Raw genomic sequence first — 25,148 nt, 5'->3', positions numbered from 1 at the left:
CCGCTGCTTTAGAAAAATGCCAGACTGACCCTGCTTATGATGATATTCTCTGTTTATCCACAGAAGAGAAACAGCACGGACAACAGCACTGCGAGAAACCACGCATTGTCCCCCAACATTCTTCATCACTGACCTGAGTGGACCACTCTTAGGGGTACAGGGAAAGCTCAGTGTCATGTCCATTACATCCCTGCCATCAGCTGAGACAGTCAAGTGCATTAGTTCTGGAGAGCCGTTTCTGATGTAAGTGACATGGACTGTTTTGTCCAATGGACTCCCGGACGTCAAGTCAACAGGGGTTTGGCTATTGACTTTAATGAGAGCAGGATTAGTGTTCCAACTCATTTCATGTAGGCAACTAAACAGCCAGAAAAAGGGAACAGTTTCTCATGATAATGATCAACCTGAGCTGGAATGCAACTAGCAACATGGTGGCTGCCTGCTGTTCCCAATCCAACAAGTCATCCAGTCCCATTCCAGAGCAATTTGGTTCTGTTTGGCTATGCATGTATTGGCAAGTTCACTTAGGAAGGAAAAAATCAAATGCACAACTACAAAATGGGGAATAACCGCCGAGGTGGTAGTACTGCTGGGAAGGATCAGGGGATTATAGTGGACCACAAATTTAATATGAGTCAACAATGTGAAGCAGCTGTAGAAAGGTTACAATGATTCTGGGGTCTATTAAGAGGAGTGTTGTATGCAAGACACAGGAGGCAATTGTCCCGCTCTCCTCTGCACTAGTTAGGCCCATTTGGAGTATGGTGTCCAATTCTGGGCACCGCAATTTAGGAAATATGTGGACAAATTGGAGAGAGTCCAAAGAAGAGCAACAAAAGTGATAAATGGTTTAGAAAACCTGATCTAGGAGGAAAGGTTAAAAGAACTGGGCATGTTTATTCTTGAGAAAGGAAGACTGGGGAGGGGGGTGAGGGCCGGGGAGGACCAGGTAACAGTCTTTCAGTATGTTAAGGGTTGTTATAAAGAGGATGAAGATCAATTGTTCTCCAGGTCCAGTGAAGGTAGGACAAGAAGTAATGGGCTTAATCTGCAGCAAGGGTGATTTAGGTTAGATACTAGGAAAACCTTTCCTACTGTGAGGGTTGTTATGCTCTGGAATTGGCTTCTACGGAGGTCATGGAGTCCCTATCATTGGAAGCTTTTAAAAACAAGTTGGACAAACACCTGTCAGGGATGGCGTAGGTTTACTTGGTCCTGCCACACAGCAGGGAGTTGGACTTGATGACTTCTCAAGGTCCCATCCAGCCCTAAATTTCTATGATTCAATTTATATTATTTATCCAAGGGCATGCATAATATATTTTAAAGTAACGGATGAATTAATGTTTCCTTTTTTTGTGTTAAAATGGCACATCACAGCTTTAAAAAGTACAAAGTATAAGACTGTGACTCACAGGATTTAGTCATCTTAATACAACAGATAAAGGAGGCAACAAGTTTTAGCTGATCCTTTGTAATGTACTAATTAAAACCTCCCAGATCCAAATAATAGGCAAAATCCCAAATCCTTACTTAGGAAGAACTCCAGCTGAAGTGAATGGAACTACCCACAGACAAAAATGGGAGTTTTGCCTTAGCAAGGACAGAAAAAACTACAAAATGACTTCAAAGTTTTGACCCAAGACGGTCAACATGTCAAGAATCTAAAACAAAGCGTCAAGATTAAACTAAGGGGAAAAGGAATGCCCCTTCAGTTCATTTTTTGTAAACCGGATCTTGGCTTTCTAACTGACCAACCATTTACAAAAGAACCCATGTCTTGATTACAACAATTAAACTTAAAAGGGGAAGAAGCTGCTTTTGCATGATCCCTTGGAAGTCAACGAGTGTCTTGACCCTGAATTCAATAAGTCACATGCCTTTCTTGTATTAGCCTTTGTTTGATCTTTGCCCCTTTCAAAACTCCAGCTGATAACATTCATTTACTCTGTGATCCAGAGACAGCTATTAAGCAGAGGGACTCCAGGCCATACCTGCACTGCTTTTTAAAAAAAAAACCATAATTCCCCATTGAGCTACTGTTCTCTGAATATAATTATGAGGTCTGAATTAACACTGCCACTATGCTGTATCTATTGGCTCTGATTTTCATGACCTAAAGAAGAACATGCGAGTCTCCAAAGCTTAGACAGTTTATTTTTAGTTAGGCACAACAAAAGGTATCACCTACAGAGTCACAACTTTCATTTTTTGTTTAATAAAATTCTTTGTATCAGAATAATTAAGCAATAAAGTGTGACAGCTTGTGAATTAAAGTGTAATCATTCACAGCTACTGTAGTGCATTCTTAGGCATAATTCCAGAGACTGAATGGCATTTCCAGTTAACTAGCTGTGTATTATTGCCCCAAATTTAACACCTTGAGTGTCTTTTTGCAATTATGAGATGTTTTTCTTATATGTTTTAACATACCAACTAGATAGATCCACACACATGCACACCATAGAATAGCAGTTGAGAAAATGGTAAGAATCCATCCCTCTGACATCCACCATATTCTTCTGTCTAGTTACTATTAAACTCTGCCAGCACAGGCTCCTGGTTGCAATGTTTTTGCAGCCCATAAAGCTGACAGGAACTTTCATTTAACTTTCCATGAAAATTGGCACAGCTGCGGCTCTGCTGGCAGCCCCTTTGAAAATGTCACGGCATGTGACTGAGGGAAGATAGCCGAGAAAAGTGGGTTTTCAAATGTTTGTATCAACGTCTTTCTGGTAAAAAGCTGCATTTTTAAACTGTGTGTCAGAATAGGAAACAAAAACTGCTTTGAAAAAATCAGCTACGCAGCAACACTGCTGTGTTCTGCCACCTGGAGGAAGCTGAAGCAGGGGGTGTTCAACCCTATTCAATCTGAAAAGACAAACTTGAGCTCTTAATGACTTTTGGCACCACAGGAGGAGTGGGTGCACTCAGTGGTGCTACCAGATCATTTCCATAAAATAAAAATGAGAAAAGGAACATTTAAAATCCAACCCCATTTAACAGGGTTGCTACACAAGGATGCTACTGATCAGACATCATTGAACAGGGTGTATGGGAAATAAAACCAGAGATTAGTGCCACTAAGTCAATAGTTTCTTAAAACCATAATATGAAGACATTTAATTTGGGTAACCATTTCCAAACAGCGGGGTATATTCTCCACTTGCACATTTGTACCCCTCACTAATGTTAAATTAGGATTACATGAACCACAAAGAGGAGTCTCCAATGAATTGGTGTGTGTTAATTTCAACATTGGAATAAAGATAGCCACAAAATCAGAACCCAGAATACTGACCTTCAGATAAAATGAGACCCAGACGTGAATCGTCCCAAGCATTAGTTTTGTTTTGCAAAAAAAAACATGCACAAGATTCTGCCCAGAAGCTTTCAAAATACCTGGGCCAAGGCTGGATCTATTCAGAAATGGCAGTTTTTTTCTGAACCAGAAATCAACTTTGCACTTTTTGTTCATCTTTACACAATGCATTACAAAATCAGGTTACTGGGTTTTTTGTGTTGACTTTTTAAAATTGCTAATTGAATCAGAACAACTTATTGTTGTCACCTGAAATATGGAGAAGAGACACAAAGGATAATTTTAGCCCATTATTTACTAAGGGCTTGCGCTTGCCGTCAGGTTTGTTGTACTTATATGAGCAGCCCCACAGACTGTGTGTCCTTTTTACTGTGGGTAAGGCTCGCAGAATCAGGCTTTAAGGTGGCAGGCAATGCATACCTGTGATGTAAAAGATCACCTTTTCTGTCAACCATTTCCGCTTATAGTTTCTTTTTTCCTAAAAAGCCAAACCAGAGAATACAACTATGTTTGCATACATAACGTATAGAGTGTTAGTTACAGACTGGCTGTTACATATTCAGTTCACATATATACTGGAGGAGCTACTTGCCGTCGACACAGGAGGGTCTGTTTCGTGTTGTCCCAGCCACTTTCCCAGGGAGGCAGGAGCATTTTACTGTTTGTGATCTTTCCTCAATTCGATTCTTATTACAGCATCTGTGTGCTGCTATAACTTCACACGTTCCTCCTTCTGGCAACAAAGAGAGAATATTGACACTCTGATTAGGAAGACCTGCAATGGCTAGTCAAAGCATCCAAGCATGCTACTCTCTACGTTTGTGAAGAACGATTCTGTATAAGGGGGATTAAGGAAGTGTTGTCTCCCATTATGGGCAATTTTGTCTCAGGCAGGTGTTAGTATACTTCAGAGCCGAGAGGAAATGCAAAACAAATGTTCCTCAAGAGTAGCGATAGCGCCAAATCCCACTTGCCTGCATTGTGAGTAGCTCTATTCACATGAAAAGAACTTTTTGGTGTGAATTAGGGAATATTCCACAGTTTGGACCCGAAGGAGTATGGACTACAGTTAATGCCGAACGACAAGGCCTGCCTGTTTTACATGTGTTCTGTTTCATCTCTCCCTTCCCATAGGACTAGGTTACACTCTTCGATACAATCCCAGGGGCTCAGAGAATCTACCTGGAACTGAACCCACTTCCAAATCTTCAGATTCGCCCCCAATTGGGTGCTCGTGATCTGGAGGAGGAGACTCAGTTCCCTAGGACTCTCGGTATGGTCCAATTTTGCTTTCCTTCGCTCCTAAAAAAGCAGCAGTCCTGATGCAGGCCAAATTCCCATGGAGTCTAATGTCACCAGGTCCCAATTTTCCTTTCTTTCATTTTGTGTTTTATTCTGAGCATTTCCAAAAGATATGCAGACAGATGGACAGATAAACGGAGGGGTAGACGTGATCTACACCTGAGGCTAAGTATGTGATTCCCACCTCGCAGAGAGACATTCTCATGCTAGCTTTCATCAAGCTACCATGCTAAAAGAAGCAGTGTAACTGCTATGGCTCGGGCAGTGGCGAGTGGCCGCATGACTAGCAAGTACAACCCCTCCGGGATCCCGGGAGTATGTACTCAGGGCGGCTAGCCCGTGCCCCCCATGCTACTATTTTTAGCATGCTAGTTTGATAAGAGCTAGCACCAATATAGCTCTGCAAACTAGGGTGCACATTCCTAGCTCCAGTGGTAGACATCACCATAGATAGATAGCACAGGGCTTCTGACAACACATTGCTTCTGGCATATGCTGTGTACATAAATGACATGACAAGAGCATTAGTCCCATTCACTTCAGCAATATAGTGCAGGAAGATCAGGCAGAACAGTGGGTTACTGGGCGGCCCGTTAATCTCTCCAGACCTGAGTTCAAATTGCAATTGTTTGTAGTCCCAGTTTGTTCCTTGACAGATATTTGTCCACGTCGTGAACTGGCTGCATCATTTGGCAGTGTCAGTTGAATCTGAATACAAAAATATCCACCACACATATAAGAGCAGGCCACATCAGAAGGTTCACTAGGTTTACTATGAAAGTGTTATTGTTTTAATCCCACCATGAGATGCTACGGCACATTGGTTTTAGCTACAGTGAACTGCCTCATGGGAAATTGTTTGTATGGAGCAAAACACCCAAAGGCCAGATTGTAACCCTGCAATCAGCCATGAGAACAGGCAGCGTGGCGCTGCCCCACAACGGGAACACACCCGATAACAAGTTAGGACTCACGGTTCCTCCTCGGCTCCCCCTGGTTCTCTGCAGAGGAGTAAATTAGTGTATTCCTTTGCATGGCTACTCCCTGCCTGCGCACCCAGCCCCCTACTCTGAATAGTGTGTAGGTGGCACGGCCTGGGGGAAGACCTGAGCCAGGGCTTCCCTCACTTCCTGCCCCTCCCTGCCCAATGACTTGGTTGCAGTGAGGAGTTGCAGGCAAGCAGCCCTTGCTTTTCTCCCTACAGCTCAGGTCACAATCTCAACAGGGCCAACCAGGGAGGTAAGGAGAATGGGGGGGAACTTTCTTCCTTCCTACCTCCCTCACTCCTGCACATCTGAGTAGGTGCGGTGAAAATCTAGCTCACAATAAATGAGGCCCATTACTGTCATTGCAGTCATGTGCAGTACAGGAAATACACGGTAAATCCAGGAATTACAAAGAGTGATCTCCTTGCTGAGAGAGGAAAAGCTCCTTGGTTTGAAGAGGATCCAAGAATTTCCAGTAGCTCAGAACAGTGTCGTGGAACCAATCGATCCAAAGGACACAGTGGCACAAGAGAGGCCTGATAATGCCTGGAAACGTTTTACAACTTTAAATATTCAAACCTTCAGTTTTCAAGAATGAGTCAGTCAAAGCTGGTAAATGTCCGTTAAGATAAATGACCCTAGGTCACATACTCATGGGTTTTAGTATTGATGAGCTTGCTAGCTTCAGGCCAAAAAGGCGCTGTAGTTAATATTGAACTACTCTTGAAGAGAAGAGCTGGTTCCTGGATTGTGTATATATGTATCTGGCCACCTGTCACAGCCCTTTCTGAGCCAAGATGTGCAGCAGCAAACGGATCATACTATTCAGACAACCGCACCTGACAACAAAAGCCCTCTCGAGGGTCCCAGAGGAATAAGGGGAGTTGTGAGTGCTCGCTGCTGCTCAGGATTTGCCCCTTGATGCTTACATCTTAATATGAATTATGAAAAAAATCTCCCTTCAAAACAAATGCTTTTCTGCAATGAGGGCCTGATCCAAATCACAGCGACACCAATGGCAGATTTCCCCTTGATCTGCTTGGCTTTAAGATCAGGCCAAGTATATGTCATTAAAGTATGTATCTGTGCTTCGGCCTGCAGTACATTTTCTAGTTATATTGTGGGCAAGTTTGGCTTCTGACAGGAAGAAATTTACATAATAAGGTAATTCTGTACTTAGCTGCACATACGGTACAGTAAATACTTGTGAGCAAGCTAAATGTTTTATTTTCCTATTAATTTTGTGGATGAGTACTAATAACCACTTGAGGTCAAGTTAGCAAAAGTTGGTCTTGCTCACTTGATTATCGATGCAAAATAATGTGTCATGGCTGATGAGCTTTATAACATCTATATAATTAGAATGTGGAAACCCGCAAGTTGCTGCAGAAATAAACTCTAAAGGTTATAGCTGTTTCAGAGTGGTGATACGTAATGAAACTAAGAAGACAATTAAAAAAACCCTTTTGTTACCAATATATATTAAACTACTTATTAACTGGGACTTTTCTAATCTGCACTGCCTATAATTTTCATACAAAAAGTACCTTTCCAACTCTTCCACACACGTAGAGTGAAATCTTATGTGCAGAAATTGTATTTGGGGGAAAACTGGATGATATAGGCTCATCACATGGTGACAGTAAGACTCTTTCAGTTCCACTAATATTTCTGGAGGATGTTAAATAGAAGCTACTACAGTCAGACATTTTAAAAATCAGCAGAACTGGATAACTTGCATCCAAAAGTTTTAAAAGAGCTGGCTGAGAAGCTCACTGGACTGGTAATGTTGATTTTCAATAAGTCTTGGCACACTGGGAAAGTTCCAGAAGACTGGAAGAAAGCTAATGTGCCAGTTTTTAAAAAGGGTAAATGGATGACCCCTGTCAGTCTGACATCGATCCCAGGAAAGATAATGGAGCAGCTGATATGGGACTCAATTAATGAAAAATTAAAGGAGGGTAATGTAATTAATGGAAATCAACATGGGTTTATGGAAAATATATCCTGCCAGACTAACTTGATATCTTTTTTCGATGAGATTACAAGTGTGGTTGAGAGAGGTAATAGTGTTGGCATAATATATTTAGACTTTTGTAAAACACTAGCCTTCATACTGCATGATATTTTGATTAAAAACTAGAATGATATAAAATTAACATGATACACTCAAATGGATTAAAAATTGGATTACAGGTAGGTCTCAATAGGGACTCATCATTGAGCAGGTTTGTTTTCAGTGGGGTCTGGCAGGGATTGGTTCTTGGCCTGGTGCTATTTAACATATTTATCAATGACATAAAACCATCCCTGATGAGGTTTGCAGATGACATAAAAATTGGGGGAGTGGTAAATAATGAAGAGGACAGATCACTGCTACAGAGCGATCCGTATCACTCGGTAAGCTGGGCACAAGCAAACAATATTTGTTTTAATACAGCTAAATGTAAATGCATACACCTAGGAACAATAAATGTAGGTCATACTTACAGGATGGGGGACTCCATCCTGGGAAGCAGTGAGTCTGAAACAGATTTGGGGGTCCTGGTGGATTATCAGATGACCATGAGCTCCCAGTCTGGCGGTGTGGCCAAAAAAATTAATGTGATCCTGGGATGCATAAGGGAATCTCAAGTAGGAATAAAGAGGTTATTTTTCCTTTACATTGGCATTGGTGCGACCCCTGCTGGAATACTGGCTCCAGTTCTGGTGCCCACAATTCAGGAAGGACGTTGATAAATTGGAGAGGGTTCAGAGAAGAGCCATGAGAATGATTAAAGGAATAGAAAACACGCCTTAGAGTGAGACACTCAAAGAGCTCAATCGATTTAGCTTAACAAAGTGAAAGTTAAGAGGTGACTTGATCACGGGGAACAACTATTTAATAATGGGCTCTTCACTCTAACAGGGAAAGGTCTAACATGATCCAGTAGCTAGAAACTGAAGCTAAACAAATTCAGATTGGAAATAAGGCAAATATTTTTAATGCTGAGACTAATTATTCATGGGATCAATTTACCAAGGCTCGTGGTGGAGTTTCCATCACTGACAATTTTTAAGTCCAGATTGGATGTTTTTCCAAAAGCTAGTCTCTAGTAATTATTTTGGAGAAACTTCTATGGCCTATATTATACACGGTCCTTCTGGCCTTGGAATCTATGAAACTCTCAATTTAGAAGGGGTATATATTTTTAGCCCCTTGTTCCATCCATTTCCAGGCAAAATTTGGTACATGGCACTAGACTTTTCAGGTTAAGCACTGTTAAATGGTCAGCCATGCATGTAACTATTACAATTTGCTTCTGCAAAATCTGTCAGCTGCACTGAGTTTTGCAGGGCCAAATTCTACTGTTAGATGTGCACGACTGTCTACCTTTTAAAAGCACACATGCCAAGGGGAAATGCATGCATGTGTCCATGGAATTTTGTGCCTAAGCATGGGGAGATGAGGAAAAGGCCACACTGAAAATTTACCCCTAAAGGTATGTCTACACCGAAGTGTAAGACCAGGGTTCAAATTCAGGCTCAAACTGAAGCCCCCTTCTGTCTACACACAAATTGTGCTAACCCAGGGCTTGGACCCAAGGTCTCAGGACCCCAAGGGGGTGGAGAGTCCAAGCCTGAGTAAAGCCAGGAATCACGGGTCAAGCTCTATCGCTTTGCAGTTCAGACAGAGCCCCATTAGACTCGTCTGTGTGGATATATCTACACTGCAATTCAAAACCTATGGCTGGCCCATGCAAGCTAACTTGGGCTGCAGGGCTGTAAAAGTGCAGTGTAGATGTTCAGGCTCAGGCTGGAGCCTGGGCTCTGGGACTCTCCCCCCTTGCAGGGTCCCAGGTCTCTGGTTCCAGCCTGAGCATCTACACTGCACTTTTACAGTCCCATAGCTCAAGTCATCTGACATGGGCCAGCTGCAACTGTTTAATGGTAGACATACCCTGGGAGTCCACCAAAACTAGCCCACTTCCTTTGTCCTCTGGACAGTCAAGTTTGATGGACAATCAGGTTTTCCCACACTTACACCACGAACAAAGGGACAGAGAAGTCACATTTCAGGAGTGTGCTAGGAAGTCTGGGATATGGTTGGTTGGACTTGGGTCTGCGTCCTGTAGCGTGGACCCTGGTTCAGGCCCAGGTTAGAAAATTCTTAATCTAGGGTTGACAAGCAGTGTAGATGCTCAAGGTCTGGCTTCTCTAATCCAAGGTCCACTGACGTGAATTCCACTAATCCTAGTGAGGCTGATGAGCTACCAGGTGTCCTGGGAGATTGAAGTGCTCTCTGACTGGTTTATGGATGTTACCATTTTTTATGTCTGATTTGTGCCATTTATTCTTTTGCGTAGTGACAGTCTGGTTTGGCCAATGTACATGGCAGAGGGGCATTGCTGGCACATGATGGCATATATTACATTAGTAGATGTGCAGGTGAATGAGCTCCTGATTTTACCCTGCAGTGTAGACATACCTTAAGACTACATTACTTGCATAAAGAAATACTACAGATGTGACTGAACAAAAAATTCTGATTCAACTCAATAATGGGTTGACACAAAACCCTAAATCCAAATATGCTGAACTTTGGGGTGTTTAGAATTCAGATCCAGAACAAAAACTGCAGTTCAGGCCCCTCCTTCCATGGAATGTAATTTATTCATATATTATTATCTGTTATCGCAAATCAGTTTCTCAAACTTTTCCTTGGTGCAGACCACATCTTAATAGAGAGACTGTTTTATGGATCCTCTCGTCTCCCACTTATTAATGTTGGGGCCACTTCCCATTTCATATGTGATTACATGTCCCTGTGAAAACTACAGAATGGCACTTGGCTAGAATTTTAGAAAGTGACTGTTCACTGCGGTTTCATACGGAGAAGTAGCAATGAATATGGTTAAATTGCCGGCCAGTCTCAATTTGTTGAAAATTGATTGAAAAACTGAACCTGCTCATAAAATACTAATTATAGTCCTGGTACTAATAATCATATAGAAATCTGAACGACGATTGTGATGTTTTCCCTCCATCTTTGTTAGAGACAGATATCTAACTAGCACACCACGTAAAGAGTTTTTCCTTGATCAAAAAACCCCGAAAGATAATTTCCCTACTCCTATTTGCCCATTTGTTTACCCAGGCTTTGCTGGTTACATATTAAGGATTAGCTGCACTGAAACTAGTCACTGCTGCAAGCAACACAGAGGTACTGACCTTAAACCTGTTAAGAGGAGAGTTATTCATAAAAACTCTAAAGGAATTTTCTGAGGCTTTGGCAACACACAGAATTTTTGGAAGTTGAAGATCTTGAAGAATAATGCTTGTGCTGTACAGTATGTTATAATGATTTGTGCTTTTCTAACACCACTTGCTATTGTGGTGGGAAAATAGTATGTGTCAAATTTTGTTTAAAGAGAGAATTTTTGGCAGGAAGTATTACATTTGAACAGTGCGTGTTATCTGTCTACCTGCCTAGAGCCTGGAAATTTCCCTTTTCTTGTAGGGGATTTACCGACCAGCGGAGTGAATTCTATTGAATCACACTGGTCTCCTGTTGAGCAGACATCTCCCTGCAGCACAAGCGCAGGTTCAAGGTTCCAGGACTGCATGCCATTGTCCATATAAACATAGGGCTGCAGATCCTCAGCAGATGTACTTTGTCAATGGATTTCAATGGAGCTATGACAGTTCACGCCAGCTCAGCCCCATAGTCTTGGTTATAATTTTATTTTAATTTTTATTGATAGGTAGATATCATTTGTTTTTAAAAGACAGACGATGAGACCAGCTATAGAAGTCTCTCAGTGTTGACATGGGTGATAGACCAAAATACGGATTGCAGAAATGTACACTCAAGTTTATGGACTTTTAACAAAAGCATGGATTATTGACTCAAAGTTATAACAGCTGCTTTGGAGCCATTATTCTGTGTGTCATACTCACATGTTTAGGGACTTGTATAAAAATGTGGCTTATTGATCTGATAAACTTTTGGTGCAGTTGCAGCCTAAACCATTGTCATAAAAGACAGGAAAGGCTTTTTTTCTGAGTCTACTGAGTGAATGTAGTGGCTAGTTTTGTCTGATGCAGCTGTCATGGAAGTCCAGGACAGACTTACCACTGACTTTAAAGAGAGATGGATTGGAGACTAGATCGTCTGGCTAGAGATCCTTCTGAAATTTTAGCTGAAAGTTATTGTCCATTAAGGCAGCTACTTTAATTTACTTACTTAGGCCTGGTCTACCCTAGAAAATAAAGTTTACATAACTACATCATTCGGAGATGTGAAAAATCCACATCCCTGAATAAGGTAGTTAAGTCAGCCTAAGTCCCATGCAGACAGTGCTAGGTTGACAGAAGAACTCTTCTGTCAACCTAGCTACCATCTCTCGGGGAGGTGGATTACCTATGCCGACGGCAGAGCCCTTCCTGTCCAAGTAGGTTGTGTCTACGCTGAACAGCTGCAGTTGTGCTGCTGGAGCTTTGCAAGTGTAGATAAGCTCTAAAAAAATTACTTTTTATAAAAAGCCTTTTCTTTCCACCACAAAAATACCTAAAGGAACAAGTCCATAGCACAGGGAGCCTGCAAAAATTCAATATTCTTGTCCTGTCTCCAAGAAGCTACAGGGATGAATGGAAATGCCCTGAAATGCCTCCTTTACAGACTGAATGCAGAGGATCATTATGGATAAATGTTCCTTTTCCACCAAAGTCTTCATTTCAAACCACATATCAGAGCAGTGGCATCAACAAGAAATAATGCAAAACAATGCAGGACGGCACAGCAAGAACTGCAACTAGAGGTTGTGAGAAACCAGATTTTGTATGCTGCAAAGAATTGTGTGTCTAAAAAAAAATCATCCCAAATCGGAATAAAAAGCCAAAATTTTGAATTTTTCTGAGAAATCAAATTGAGGGAAATTTTTCTCATGTTAATCAAAATGTTTCATTTAGATAAACTGAGCATTGTTTCAATTTTGACCCTCTGTATTTTAAAATATTATATAAAATAAAGTACATTTCAAAAGGAAAAGTCATTTCATAACAAAAAAGAAAAATCAAAACTATTAGTTCCAAAAAAAAAAAAAAAAAGTCAAAATAGGATGTTTTGATATTGTAAAGATTTTGCCCCACCCTTTTTTTCCCCCCAAAACAAAACTGTAATTGAAGTCAGTCTGATTTGGTGGAAAATTTCAGTTTTGTTGAAGCAATATTTTCCAACAGAAAACGCTTTTAATCAATATTTTCTGACCGGCTTTACTGCCAATCCCTTATTAGTGACAAATTCACAAGTGGCTCAGAATTTTGGGTGAAAAAGAGTTCATTTTTTGGAGCAGTAGGGTACAGATAGAATTTGCTTCTTGTGTGCATTCTGGTTTATCAAGACACCTATTACATTAGGATGCTTTTCACTGCATGTTTTAAAATGTTAAACAGTAAAAATTATTAGCTTTATGTCCATGATTCTGACAGCAAAAGAGGGACAATTTAACACCTGAAAATGGCTTACTTTTAATTGGAGAACACTGAACTCCTGAAAAGGGGTTCAATTATCTCTCTATTATAAAGCTACCTTGTGTTTACATATCACAGAGTGAAATATTTTACCCTAAGTATGAACCTACAGTGTGCGGCTGTGATTTAAAATATCTAATCAGCTACAGGTCCTAAGCGTATGCCTGGAAGAAGCCAAAAGCCATCTTCTCGTCATCTATTTTTTACATCTTTAGCTGAGAGGTAATAATGAAAGCATATTTTGCACTTCAAAATTATAGCTTGCCTCTGTATTCTAGCACAGCCAGAACTTATCAGTAAACAAACATAAAAAAGGCAAACAGCAGTCTTGATTTGTGTTATACATTGTGGAAGTCATTAGCTATGAGTCAGGTAGCAAAACTTATAAGTTCTCTTTTTGACAGTGATGACAATTTAATAGTATTTGACTCTGCAGAGTTACATAGAGCATCCTGCGGCAATGAAAGAGGTTGTTTATCAAAATGATGAACATGTTTTCATTTCCTCCTTGGCTGCATGTATGTGATCAGAAGTCTAAGGCCATCAAGAATTCACTTATTCTGGCCATCAGGCAGACATTAAACTATTCAGGACCATCTGTGCTTGAAATGAGTTCCTCTTAATGGACCTTCCTAGGGCAGGTCAGTCATAATGAATGCATGTGTGCATGAATGCATGAGTAAAGCAGCATTTAGTTGGGACTTCTTGGGTTGTTATGCAGAGGCACAAAGAGTTGATACATAAGATATGCTTTCTTTTTGGGATCATACCACCAATGATTTGAGAATTCTGTTAGATTGTCCTCCATCCAACCACCAATACTCCAGGAACTCTAGTCCACTCACATATTGTTTTAAGAAGCTGTGTAGGTTATTCACAAAACAGTTTGCAGGCTCAACAGGTTGAATTCTGCCAAGTTTAGACCCAGGCAATCCATGTGGGAGGTGTAAACAGAGGTAAGAACATGGTCCAAGTTTTGTAACTAAATATTTCCATCCAGTTTACTGGAATTGTTACTGGTGTTAAAGAATTCAGTGTATTTATACAAGCATAGACTTTACCTTGCCTACATTCCTATATAGCTGACTACCTAATTAAGAAGAGGAGCTGTTATTTTGACTTTTACTAAAGTACATGTACATGTTACTAAAGGCTCATAAAACATCACTGACACCGTCATACAGAATTAAAGTGCTTCAGACTTCAAGTAAGTTTTCAACAGTGTGACAGGAGCTCAAAACACGTTTGACTTTTAAAGACATATTCAACATGAGCTTTCAGAAACTAATATGCAATTATGAAATTTTACACATCTGCTTATCCCATGTCATGTAATGATTAGTCTAGAAAAAGATAGTCATTGCACCAGTTTGTGAAAGAATACTGATTTAGAGGTTGCAGTTTGAACTGTTTTGTGGTTCAAGTCAGCTTTGGAAGCTTCCCAGCTGTAATTAATACATTCATAAGCTTTAATCAAAATGTTTATGTCAGTTAATGTGCCAGAACTACCAATTAACCAGGACTCAGGGGAAAATACTATACTTCACTTTATTCTAAGAAATAATAAATTGCTACTACATTAGCTAAACAATTGGTTCTTCCTTCTGACCTGCAAAAATACAACAGATGGAAAACATAAAATCCCATGTTACTCATCATAGGCACACCATACGTAGCACAATTTTTATTTCTGTGAGCCAATGACAATCAGTATCTGCTTCACAAAGTAAAGAATCAGTGTTACAGGGGTGCACATTGCAGGGGAAGTGAGGATGTCTCTGAAGAAACCAGACTTGATTTTGATACTTCTGTAGACCAAGGGCTAATCATAGCCCTGGCATAAGCTGATGGAACTCCCTTGACTTCAGTGGAAATACACAAGGGCTGCATATGGCCCATAAAGTTTAATCAACATTAGAGCAGCAATAAAAGTATGCAAATTTAATCCTAGAGCTAAAACTCTGCCCTGAAGACACTTCCAGTTCACCCTTAACTTTATCCCATTGTGATGATTGATATAGTGAAATTGGGATCTATGCATTCTATATTAAGATATAGCAGAGGTTGTGAAGTTACAATACATAGTATAGGCTCAGCAAAGTTACACGCTTTACAGTAGGTGCCTTATTCACCCAACAGACCAGAAAAGATTTGTGTGGTCTATTCGGTAAATACCTATTTACATTTTTCATTAGTACCCATTGTTTGTATTGTTCATTATGTGGGCCAAAGGGGATATTGTATTTCAAGCGTATTCCATACAGCAATGGCATCGTAAAGGATTCCGGATGTGGGTCATTAAGTTTGAGGCTGGAAAGTTATTTTCACAAACACAAGGTTAGAATGATAGGGTTCTATAGACCAGGGTCTTGAAAAACAAATCCATTTTTTATAAAGAAAAGTACAGAGAACACTTAATTTTGCATAAAAACGAAAATTTTAGGAGACTAAGTCACAGACATACAGTCGAAAACATATGGACATAACATCTGGAAAACTCCTATGTGTACTATCACCAGGTTAAAAGTGCCATGGCATTAAAAATGTTAATGTGGCCTTCCTCATTAAACTGAGCTGTGCTGAAAGTGAACTACTAACAGCAACAATGTGACAATGGATGGATTATGGCTTCCGCAGACAGAGGCATGCTGGGAAAGTGGGCCTCACTGCAGGTAGAACTCCTAGCTGGGATTCTAGCTGACTCAGCAAGATCTAGAGGGGCAGTAATCGCATGCACACGAGGAAGTATGTCATGGCCCTTCTATCTCCTGATCTTCTCTCCACCGCTTGATATTGAAGGATGCTGCATTCATTGCTCACAGCTTTAAGCTCTGATCCAAATGCTACTGCCCTTTGGATCAGACCCTTCGTAAAAGCCAGAAATGTGTCGTTTTCTTTCGTTTTGTACTTGTACATTTCACCAGGGCTATGGTGGACTCTGATAGAATGCTATGTTTGAAGAACATTTACAATTGTTAGCCCAGCCAGACCTAAGAGCTCACTGTAACTACAAAGCAATGTGGTAGACCACAAAAGCAAAAGTTTGTAATAGATTCTAAAGGCGCTGCGTCGTTCAAATGAACTCTTGTTGTTCTTGTACAACAATTGCAGGTGCTACAGATTATCTTCCCGAGACCCTTCTAAGATGTTTAGCAAGGTGTTCCAGAGGCAGACAGTCATAGATACTCCTCCACTTATCTCAGCTCCTGTTTTGTAGCTTAAAGACAGTAGACTCAAGATAAAGAAGAAAGCCCCAAAGGTGTATGTTTTTATTTACACATCTAAAGTAATTACCATAAGAGCTATGTTACTCAGCAGCTAAATATTATTATTAATATTACAAAGAATCAATGCTTTAAGAAATAAGTGGATACAGGAAAAGTAAAATCGCTATCTTATCAAAAGAAAACAACAGCTTTTTTTCACCTTAGGTGTGTAAATTAAGTCTCTATTACGTCATCCAACATTAGGTCTCATTCCCTCTTTATCTCATGAGCTTGGACACCAAAGTCCCCTTGAGACAGTATCTAAACCCAGACCTCCTATATCTGAGCAATCTTCTTCCATTCTGCTAAGGTTCTGCCCCCATCATTTTGGTGTCTGAGCACCTGAGCTATTCAGAAGCTCTTCAGTGAGGTCCATAACCCCAAACTTCCAGTGGCAATGTTGTATCTAATCTAATCTATGCCTACACTAGCTTAGTTAATGGAAGTAAATAGGAAACTTTTTCATAGTGGTTTTGCAAATATCAAAAATGAAGCAAACAAAGGCTTTAATGGATACTTTAAATGCTTCTTATGCCAATTTCTATTTTCTTTAAACCAAACCAAACAAGCAAACAAACCCTCAAATTATACCATCTATGTACATTTTATCTAAAGATAAAATCTAGTCACAATTGTATACAAAATCCAAATATCACATATCCTTTGCTCTGTCTGCCTATTGTAATAATCTATTTGCTCTATTGAGTTAGTTACATAGTCCTCATCAGTATATTATCTGAAACCTCACAGTCATTAATGAATTTATACTCACAACATTCCCTGTGTGGTGAGAAAATACTAAACCTATTTTACAGGTGGGGAACATAGACACAGTGTAGATCAAGTGACTTAACCAAGGTCATATAGAAAGTCTCTATCTGAACTCAAGTCTCCAACCCTCAGTGCTCTACACCATTCTTCCTCCCCATCAGATAAGAATTTGTTTTAGTAGCACAACCCTAAGAAAGCCACAATTTGAACTAATTTACTGTCATTTTTTACACTTACTATACTAAGGGAACATCCTCGGTGCTGAAACTGCTGCTTGCAAACTTCACTCCTGTTGTGCTCTCGTTTCCGTTCAATATAAATAGGAAAAGTAGAATCATAGAATCACAGAATATTAGAGTTGGAAGGGACCTCAGGAGGTCACCTCGTCCAACCCCCTGCTCAAGGCAGGACCAACCTCAGCTAAATTATCCCAGCCAGGGCTTTGTCAAGCCGCCCCTTAAAAACCTCTAAATAAGGCCTAAATGAGTTTATCACATACATTTGTAGTCCCTTAAGACCTTTTGCTAATGTTTCATGCCATCAACCAAGTAGCCTTTTTAGAACATGTTTATACACAGATAATACAACTGAGTGTTTTTTGTAAGGCAAAAATGCTAAGGATTCTGCTCCTGAATTCACAAAGAAAACCCAAAGCACAGTGCATGCAAGATGTGGGTGGATCTACGTATTTCCATATCAAACCGATATACACACTAGAGAATATGTCTTTCTACTAAAGAGCTTTGCAAATTGATCTCATGAGAAATTCGCACAGGACCTTATTCGTAGGCACATAAAAAAAATCTCTCAAAGACGAATCAAAGGAATATGGTTTCCAGAAAAACAAGGCAGGCTTCTGGCAACTAACACTTCTGACACACAGCATTTCAATTGACATTACAACAACCAGCATTGGTTGAAATATTCAAGAGGTCAAGAAGGCAAAGATGGCAAAAAGTCATAATGTTAACCAATATATTACAGTTTTCTTCTAGCTATTATGGGAATACCATTACCAGAAATTTTTAATTATGGCCTTACATTCATGTATGAAAGGTGCACAAAAACTATGGTGTGCATGACAAAATGCATCCTATAGCATGTATGCGTGTATATATACTGTCCCCGATAGTTAAAGTAAAGAAAATTATAAAGGAAAGATGCCTGTGGATGCACCATGCAGACATAGTGTAAATTGCATTGCCTTTTTCTCACAGGCAATGTTGAAAGCGAATTGTAATAGGGAGAATTAGCATTTCTGTACTGATGAACTATAAAAAGCAGCTATGTAACCCATGAGGCAGTCAGGAATCCAACATGCTTTTGATAGGGCTCTTCAGTCTTTAATGAGATATTTTTGACTTCAAAGGGAGACCAACAATATTAAGTTTCAGAAATATGGGTCAGACCAGACAGATCAGATATTTTGGTGGGATCTGCAATTGGAGAACTATATTAAGAAACGTAGCTGGAAAATTAGGAATTTTCTAACCATTTCAGGAGTCAGGAGATGAATAGTGAAAATTTCAAAAGCACCTCAGTGATTTAGGAGCCTAAGTAATATTTTCAAAAGTAATGTAGCCTTTTAAAAGTCTAAGTCGCTTTTAAAAATGGGACTTGGCTATCTAAATCACTTAGGCCAGGCAATGCTGAATGGATGTATGCCTGAATACCTTTAAAAATCTGGCCCTAAATCACTTAGGTGCTTTTGGAAATTTGATCCTTAATCTGTCAGCTCAGTATTTTATCAGGCTGGCCAATGCTTTTGGCACATCCTTACCTAATCTGAAGAAGATTCAGGAGAAACTTGGTTTACTACAGAGAAAAGAGACAGGTATTTGCTGTTTGTCTATAAGATTGCAAATTCAGACTTGGCAAAATAGATGCAACATGTCTGTTTTCACCAGCATAAATTTATCTTATAGATATGTTTTGTAACGGTATTAAACTCCTATGAACTTACTTAAACTAAATGCAGTAGAATAATAGAAGTTGGAGATCAAAACACCTATTATGCCATCCAGTCCTACCCCTTGCAATTACAGAATTGTTCCCTACAATAGATTTTCTAGAGAGTCAAGGAGAATATGTGGAGAGACTAACACGTGCTTTTAACAATATTGACTTATTTTTCCTGACAGAGGACAACTAAACCTATTTGGGGGATTATGAAAATGGAAATATCCGAATGCCAGAAGTTGAGGGAACCACAAAAATATTGTTTAGAAACCTCAAAATGGCTACATTTTGCTCTTCTAACAATGCAATGAATGAAGGATATTCCCACAGTGGGAAAACTGTCAGGAAAAATGTTAGAAGAACGGATGCTCAATTAAATACATAAACTTATATTTATAGGCTGTGAAACAGATTGGCTGATTCTGACTCAAGACGGGATACCCTTAGATAACAACTGAGCATTAGAAGTGCCCAGGGTAAGTGTCCAGGGTGTAGCTATTTTGCAGGGATCTGAAATTCTCTGAGGTACATATACAAATGACCTAGGCTCACATTTCCAGAAGTGGCCTTCAGTTGTGAAGTGCAAAACTTCAGACGTGTAGGAGCGGATTGTAATAGGTGCTGAGCATATTCAGCTTCACATGAAATCAGTGGGAACATTAGATGTAGTAGGTTTCTGAATCTCCTGACAATGAAATATAGAGAGCTCTGATAAAGGATGTACCAGATATTAATATTATATATACATTATATATACAAATGCAAGTGATTGAAATCCTCATCCTACCGAAGCACAAAGATTCCATTTATGATATCCTGAACATTTTGTATATCTTTGTCATTCTGAACCATCTCTTAATAAAAAAAAACAATTACTCATATAAAAACATAAATAAGATGTCAACTGAAAAGGGAGATCAGTAATAACTAGTTTGAGAAATAAAGCTAGAGGAGAGTATTTTATCTAGGTTCAGTACTGATAAAATCATAGGAGAATATTAAACTTCTGTGAATTAGAAAAACAAGACATTTTTATATTCAGATTATATTTTGAACAGATTGATGACAGATAAATATATCCCACGATAATCTTATCCACTAAGGTGATTAGATTAAGGAGAGTCCATGATGTATTTACAGGGGACAGTAACCTGGTTTATGGTGGTGTCCTTCTCAAAGCTTTACACGTGTGAGGTTGTTTTAATAAAGTAATTAGATAAGGAGTGTGTGAAAGTAATGTGAGCCATAAAGAATGTACATTGACAAAGAGGCTCTGATTATAGAGATATTGTAGACAGACTGCTATACAGAGTTACTAGCAGTGCACAAGGTACATTTAATCTTCCAAAGAATTGTAACAAATAAAATAACAAGGAGGAACACGACTAAGCGACTTTGGTAAATATTCTAAAAACTGAGAGTGAGGGTCAAATCAATATGTAGGTGTGTCACATGAGATATCTTGCAGAACAGTAATCTGGCTTCGGGGTTTAATGACATACCAAGTATGGCTGCAGAGATTTTTAAACTACACTGATCACATTACAAAATTCAGTAAATGCCACATTCCACCTGGAGAGCAAAAGGCCATAGGACTAAATTCTACTGTCAGTTACAACCATGCGATTGCATTAATTCAAGGACTTTTGTTCTCAGTTAAGTTTCCAGTGGAAAAACATCACACAAATTCTCAGAGTCTCCACACCCAAGTTGCCCCATCTGGTCCCAGAAATAGGCTTTGGATAAGGCCCTTTGCCACAGTGTCTAGACTAGACTGTCACCATCATCAGCACTATCTCCCCTCCCACCCTTCCATCCAACCAACCTCCCTTTTGTGGATATAGCCCGTAAAAAATGCCCAGAAACAAAAATGTTTCAGGTTGAACAGAATGTAAAGTTGGACCTACACAGCCTTTTTCGATCCAATAAAATTCTGAAAAATTTTGGAGTTGGTTCAGGTCAAACCAGTTGTTGTTTTTTTTTCAGAACTGCCATTGAACTGAAAAATCAGTTATTTGTCCAGCTCTAGTCTTTATGGTGATATGGAAAGACAGTGGACAGAATTTAAGGAAAGGAGTCTGTTAATCAATTTTGCATGGCCTCTGTAAAAATATTTGACATGACACACAGAACTGCATAACAGAAAAATCGGATAGTCCTTGGCTCACGGAACTGATACGTACAGCTCTACACTAATTGCCATGTTTTACTCCGGCTCTAACCCAGCCAAGCGTTCAAGAAAATGTGTAACTTCAAGCAAAGTTTGCATCTTGTCTATCTGAACGGAACCAGTTTAATTCATAGACTAATACAAACTGGAGATAAAGACGAATGATTTTTAAAATTTGCAAATGTTCATTTCAAGTTGCTAATTTTCATTCAAATTCAATTGAATTACCCAAAATTTGCTTTAGCAGTTCTATTGTTGGTCAGGGCTGAGAGCTCGCAAGGGGGCAATATTTTTGGTTCAGCCTTTATTCCTCTCTGCCTTGTCCTTCTTTCTTTTTTGGTACTCAAGATCTAGCCATTTATTCATGCCACTTCTACAAGGGTCAACCTCCTCTTGGCCCTGGCCAAAATGGCCATCTACAAGACCAGGGAGAGGAGGTTGGCGGGGGACTGTGACTGTGGAGCCTACTTCCTTTCCCTTGTGCACTCACGCATCAGGGCAGAGTTCCTCTGGGTGGCGTCTGCTGGCTCCCTTGACACCTTCCGGGAGCAGTGGGCGCTGTTCGGGGTTCTCTGCTCGGTGTCCCATTCTGGTTTTCTTCTTTTGTCCCTGTGACCCGCACACCTCTTCCTGGTCTTTCATTCATTGTCCCCCGTACTTAGTTGTATCCCGGACTCAGTGACTCCTCCCCTTAGGCTGGGGGAGAGGCCTTTAGCAGTGGGCGGGCATGCCCACCCACTCCCTGGCTTACAAATAGATCACTCTCCTATTGCCCTCTGCCCTTGCTATATCACAGGGTATAGGGTAATTTTAATATATAATGGGAAACAGCTCTATTCCCTTCACTAAAGATTTTGTTTCCTTTTTTAGGTTTATTCCAATATATTCCTTCCCTCACATATTCCTAGGGTGACCATATTCCCCAGGTCTCAATGTTTTTGTTTTCTTTCTCCTCCCCATTGCCCCTGATGATCAATAATTTATTTCTTTTCAACTTGATTTTCTCCACCCTTCTGCTCCAACTCCCATTACTCAGTTCTAACCATGATTTATTCTAGCTTTTTTTCTTTTTCTTTTGTAACTGTAGTTAAGGTTGCTCCCTTTGACAATTTCTTTCTTGTCTCTCTTGAACCTCCTGGTGAACAATACAATACCACTCTCTGATAATTGATCATCTGGCTCCTGTTCAGATCTGTACGGCTTCTTTGAATACATGTACAGCCTGGTTCACTCAGCTCCTTTGTGATATGAATACTGAGGGCTGCATACTTGAGTGGTGATAGAGAAACTCCAGTGAGTGAATAATTTCCTAGTTTGAAAGCAGCAGATGATGCATCACATTGCTGCCTTTAGTCTTATTATTTATTATTAGTTAAACCCCAACAATGTGCTGCGGGTGCTGTGTAAGACACAAATATGTAAAGACAGATTCTGACCAGAGCAGCTTACAGCCTATGAGACAGACACAGAAAACAGAAGATGAAGTTCAGAGAAGCAGAAGAGGTTGGGCGGACAGACGCAAGTATTTTTTTCTTAATTCCTTACCCTACTGTAAAAAGCGACCATCAAATGTTATCTTGGAATATTAGGACTGTTTGAATTTTTTTTCTAAACTGCTTTTTGATGGAAAATTGGGTTTTTGATTAAGCTAATCTTTTTTTGCTAAAAATGTCTTCTTTCTTTGGAAAACTTTGATATTTAGTTGAAAAGCAAAACACCTGAAAAGTGAAATATTTTGGCCAAGAGCAGAAATATGTATACTCAAAACAGTAGCACTGTGCCTCATGGGAGTTGCAGCTGGGGCACTTTATGCTTCCATTTCTTCTATGGGCTAGACACTTTGGTTGGGCAACATCTCCCATAATGCACCATGACCAGGCACTCCTATAATGCACCACCTCCTCTCGTCGAGGAGAAATGAGTGGTCCAGCCCTCAGAAGAGAATGGGACCACAAGGCACTTGAACTACAACTCCCATGAGGCACTGTGGTGATATTTTGAATAGAAATATTTCACTTTTTGATCAAAATATTTAAGATTTCAACATTAAACTGCAAAATCTTTTTTTCATGGAGATAATGTCAAAAATTTAAAAAAAAATGGTCAAAATTTTCTTCAGAAAAAACAACTAGTTTTCTGACCAGCTCTACTGACTACGTCATCTTCAACATTGCACCTGAACGGGGCTCTACTAGATTTTTAAACTGAATAACTTTTCATGAGGGGTATACTTTGTCCTATTTTATTACAGTAATAGAAATGAGACAATGAGAAAGAGAAAACAGGCCATTCTCTACCCAACACTGAATTGTTCCCTTCTGTATATTTTGGACTCCCTTGCTCAACTTATTTTCAAGTGACTCAAGAAATTGGGCTTCCAATTGAAGCAACAGGGAAGAGAAGTCTATGAAGAGACTATTCCACAGTTTAATTTTTCCTGATATTCAGTCTATATTTTCCTTTGCTCAGTTTCCTCGCATTAATTCCAGATAACCCCCCTTGACCACACCGAATAACCCTATTCCCTACTCAGTGTTGGCACATATCAGCTATATGTAGATAGTCATCATGCCCCCACCCCATCATCATTCCCTTGTATCACCCACATCATAGTTATCATCTAGCTAAGCTGTACACTTGCAAATTCTTTTCATCTTTCTTCACAAATCAGGCCCTCCAGCCTTTTAATTATTTTTGTAGCCCTTCCCTGCATTATCTCCAAATATCAACAGCACTCATACTGAGGTTTCTAGAATTATACAGTATAGTAATAATAATAATAAATAATACTGTGCTCTTACGTGACGCTTTTTAGCTGTGCATATCAAGGTGCTTTACAAAAGGAGAAAAAGTATCATCATCCCTATTTTTACAGATGGGAAAGCCTAGTCTTTGTATTCCCAGTGCTGTGCCCTATCCACTAATCCATGCTGCCTCCCCATTACAGCATTTTAAACTAAGAATAGGGGACACCTATTATGAATTAGCAAAGTTGGGAAACTACTGAGTGTCAGGAGTAGGATTAGTGCAGGATACACAGCATTTGCCCATTGCCATTGAGACACTCAGATATTATGGAGAGGCACTTGCAGTAAAAACTTAGCTAGAAATAAAGACAGACAGACATTTTTTCACAGAAAAAAACTAGCAGACAGTTTTAGGGCTGGAAGAGGAATACCATATCCAACTGAAATGGCGTTCTGTACGTGTAATGCTTTCACCAGCGCTATACAGAAAGACAGCTACATCTCTTGCTCTTTCACAACACGCCAATCATATTGGACCAAAAAATAAAAGCCATATAACAGTTAGCTATTTCCCAGATTTAATACCTGAATACATCTTTCTCCCCACAGGTATTTTGGCCAGTTTCATTTTGTTATTTCCTGTGTCTATTTTTTTCAGATCTTTGATCCTTTTTATTATTAGCGCTCTGTGCTCACTGGTGCCTGCCACAGCACTCCATGTAACATCACTTGCAAAATGATAATGGTCCCAGTTAAAGAGTTATAATTTACCAGGAGATATCACTGAGAGAGAGCAGTTACTAAAATGTTTTTCCTTAAATAGCGACCCCTCGTTAATTCAAAAGGCAATTTTGTGTGGGGATACTGATCTATTTGTCTATTCTACTCTATATCGGTTTTCATACTGCATTAATCTCTCTACTATCTGAGGCTTGATCTACACTCCCATTGACTTACTTTCGTTGCCATACTACAGTGTCTTCACTGCACTGCATTGACGGGAGATGCCCTCCAGTTGACATAGTCTTACTCCTTTTGGGGAAGTGGATTAATGGTGTTGCCCAGAGAGCACTTCCAGGATCAATTGAGTGGGTCTCCACGCCCCGCTCAGTT

The 25,148-nt window shown here is 39.8% G+C and overlaps 1 protein-coding gene across 2 annotated transcripts in view; it reads right to left on the bottom strand.

The window, feature by feature from the left end:
- TAFA1 (TAFA chemokine like family member 1) overlaps nucleotides 1–25,148 on the bottom strand; it is a 341,914-nt gene that overhangs the window by 68,194 nt on the left and 248,572 nt on the right. For both annotated transcript variants that reach the window (XM_067540180.1, XM_067540171.1), the window contains exon 3: nucleotides 3,915–4,055. In XM_067540180.1, the coding sequence (XP_067396281.1) occupies nucleotides 3,915–4,055 (141 nt within the window). The remainder of the gene's footprint in view (nucleotides 1–3,914; nucleotides 4,056–25,148) is intronic.

Source organism: Emydura macquarii, unplaced genomic scaffold, assembly GCF_026122565.2.
Source record: "Emydura macquarii macquarii isolate MOO-44397 ecotype Brisbane River unplaced genomic scaffold, CSIRO-AGI_Emac_v2 contig_71, whole genome shotgun sequence".
NCBI classification, from domain to species: domain Eukaryota; kingdom Metazoa; phylum Chordata; order Testudines; family Chelidae; genus Emydura; species Emydura macquarii.
Note: the sequence above shows the minus strand (reverse complement) of the source record. Positions and strands in the feature narration are given on the sequence as shown.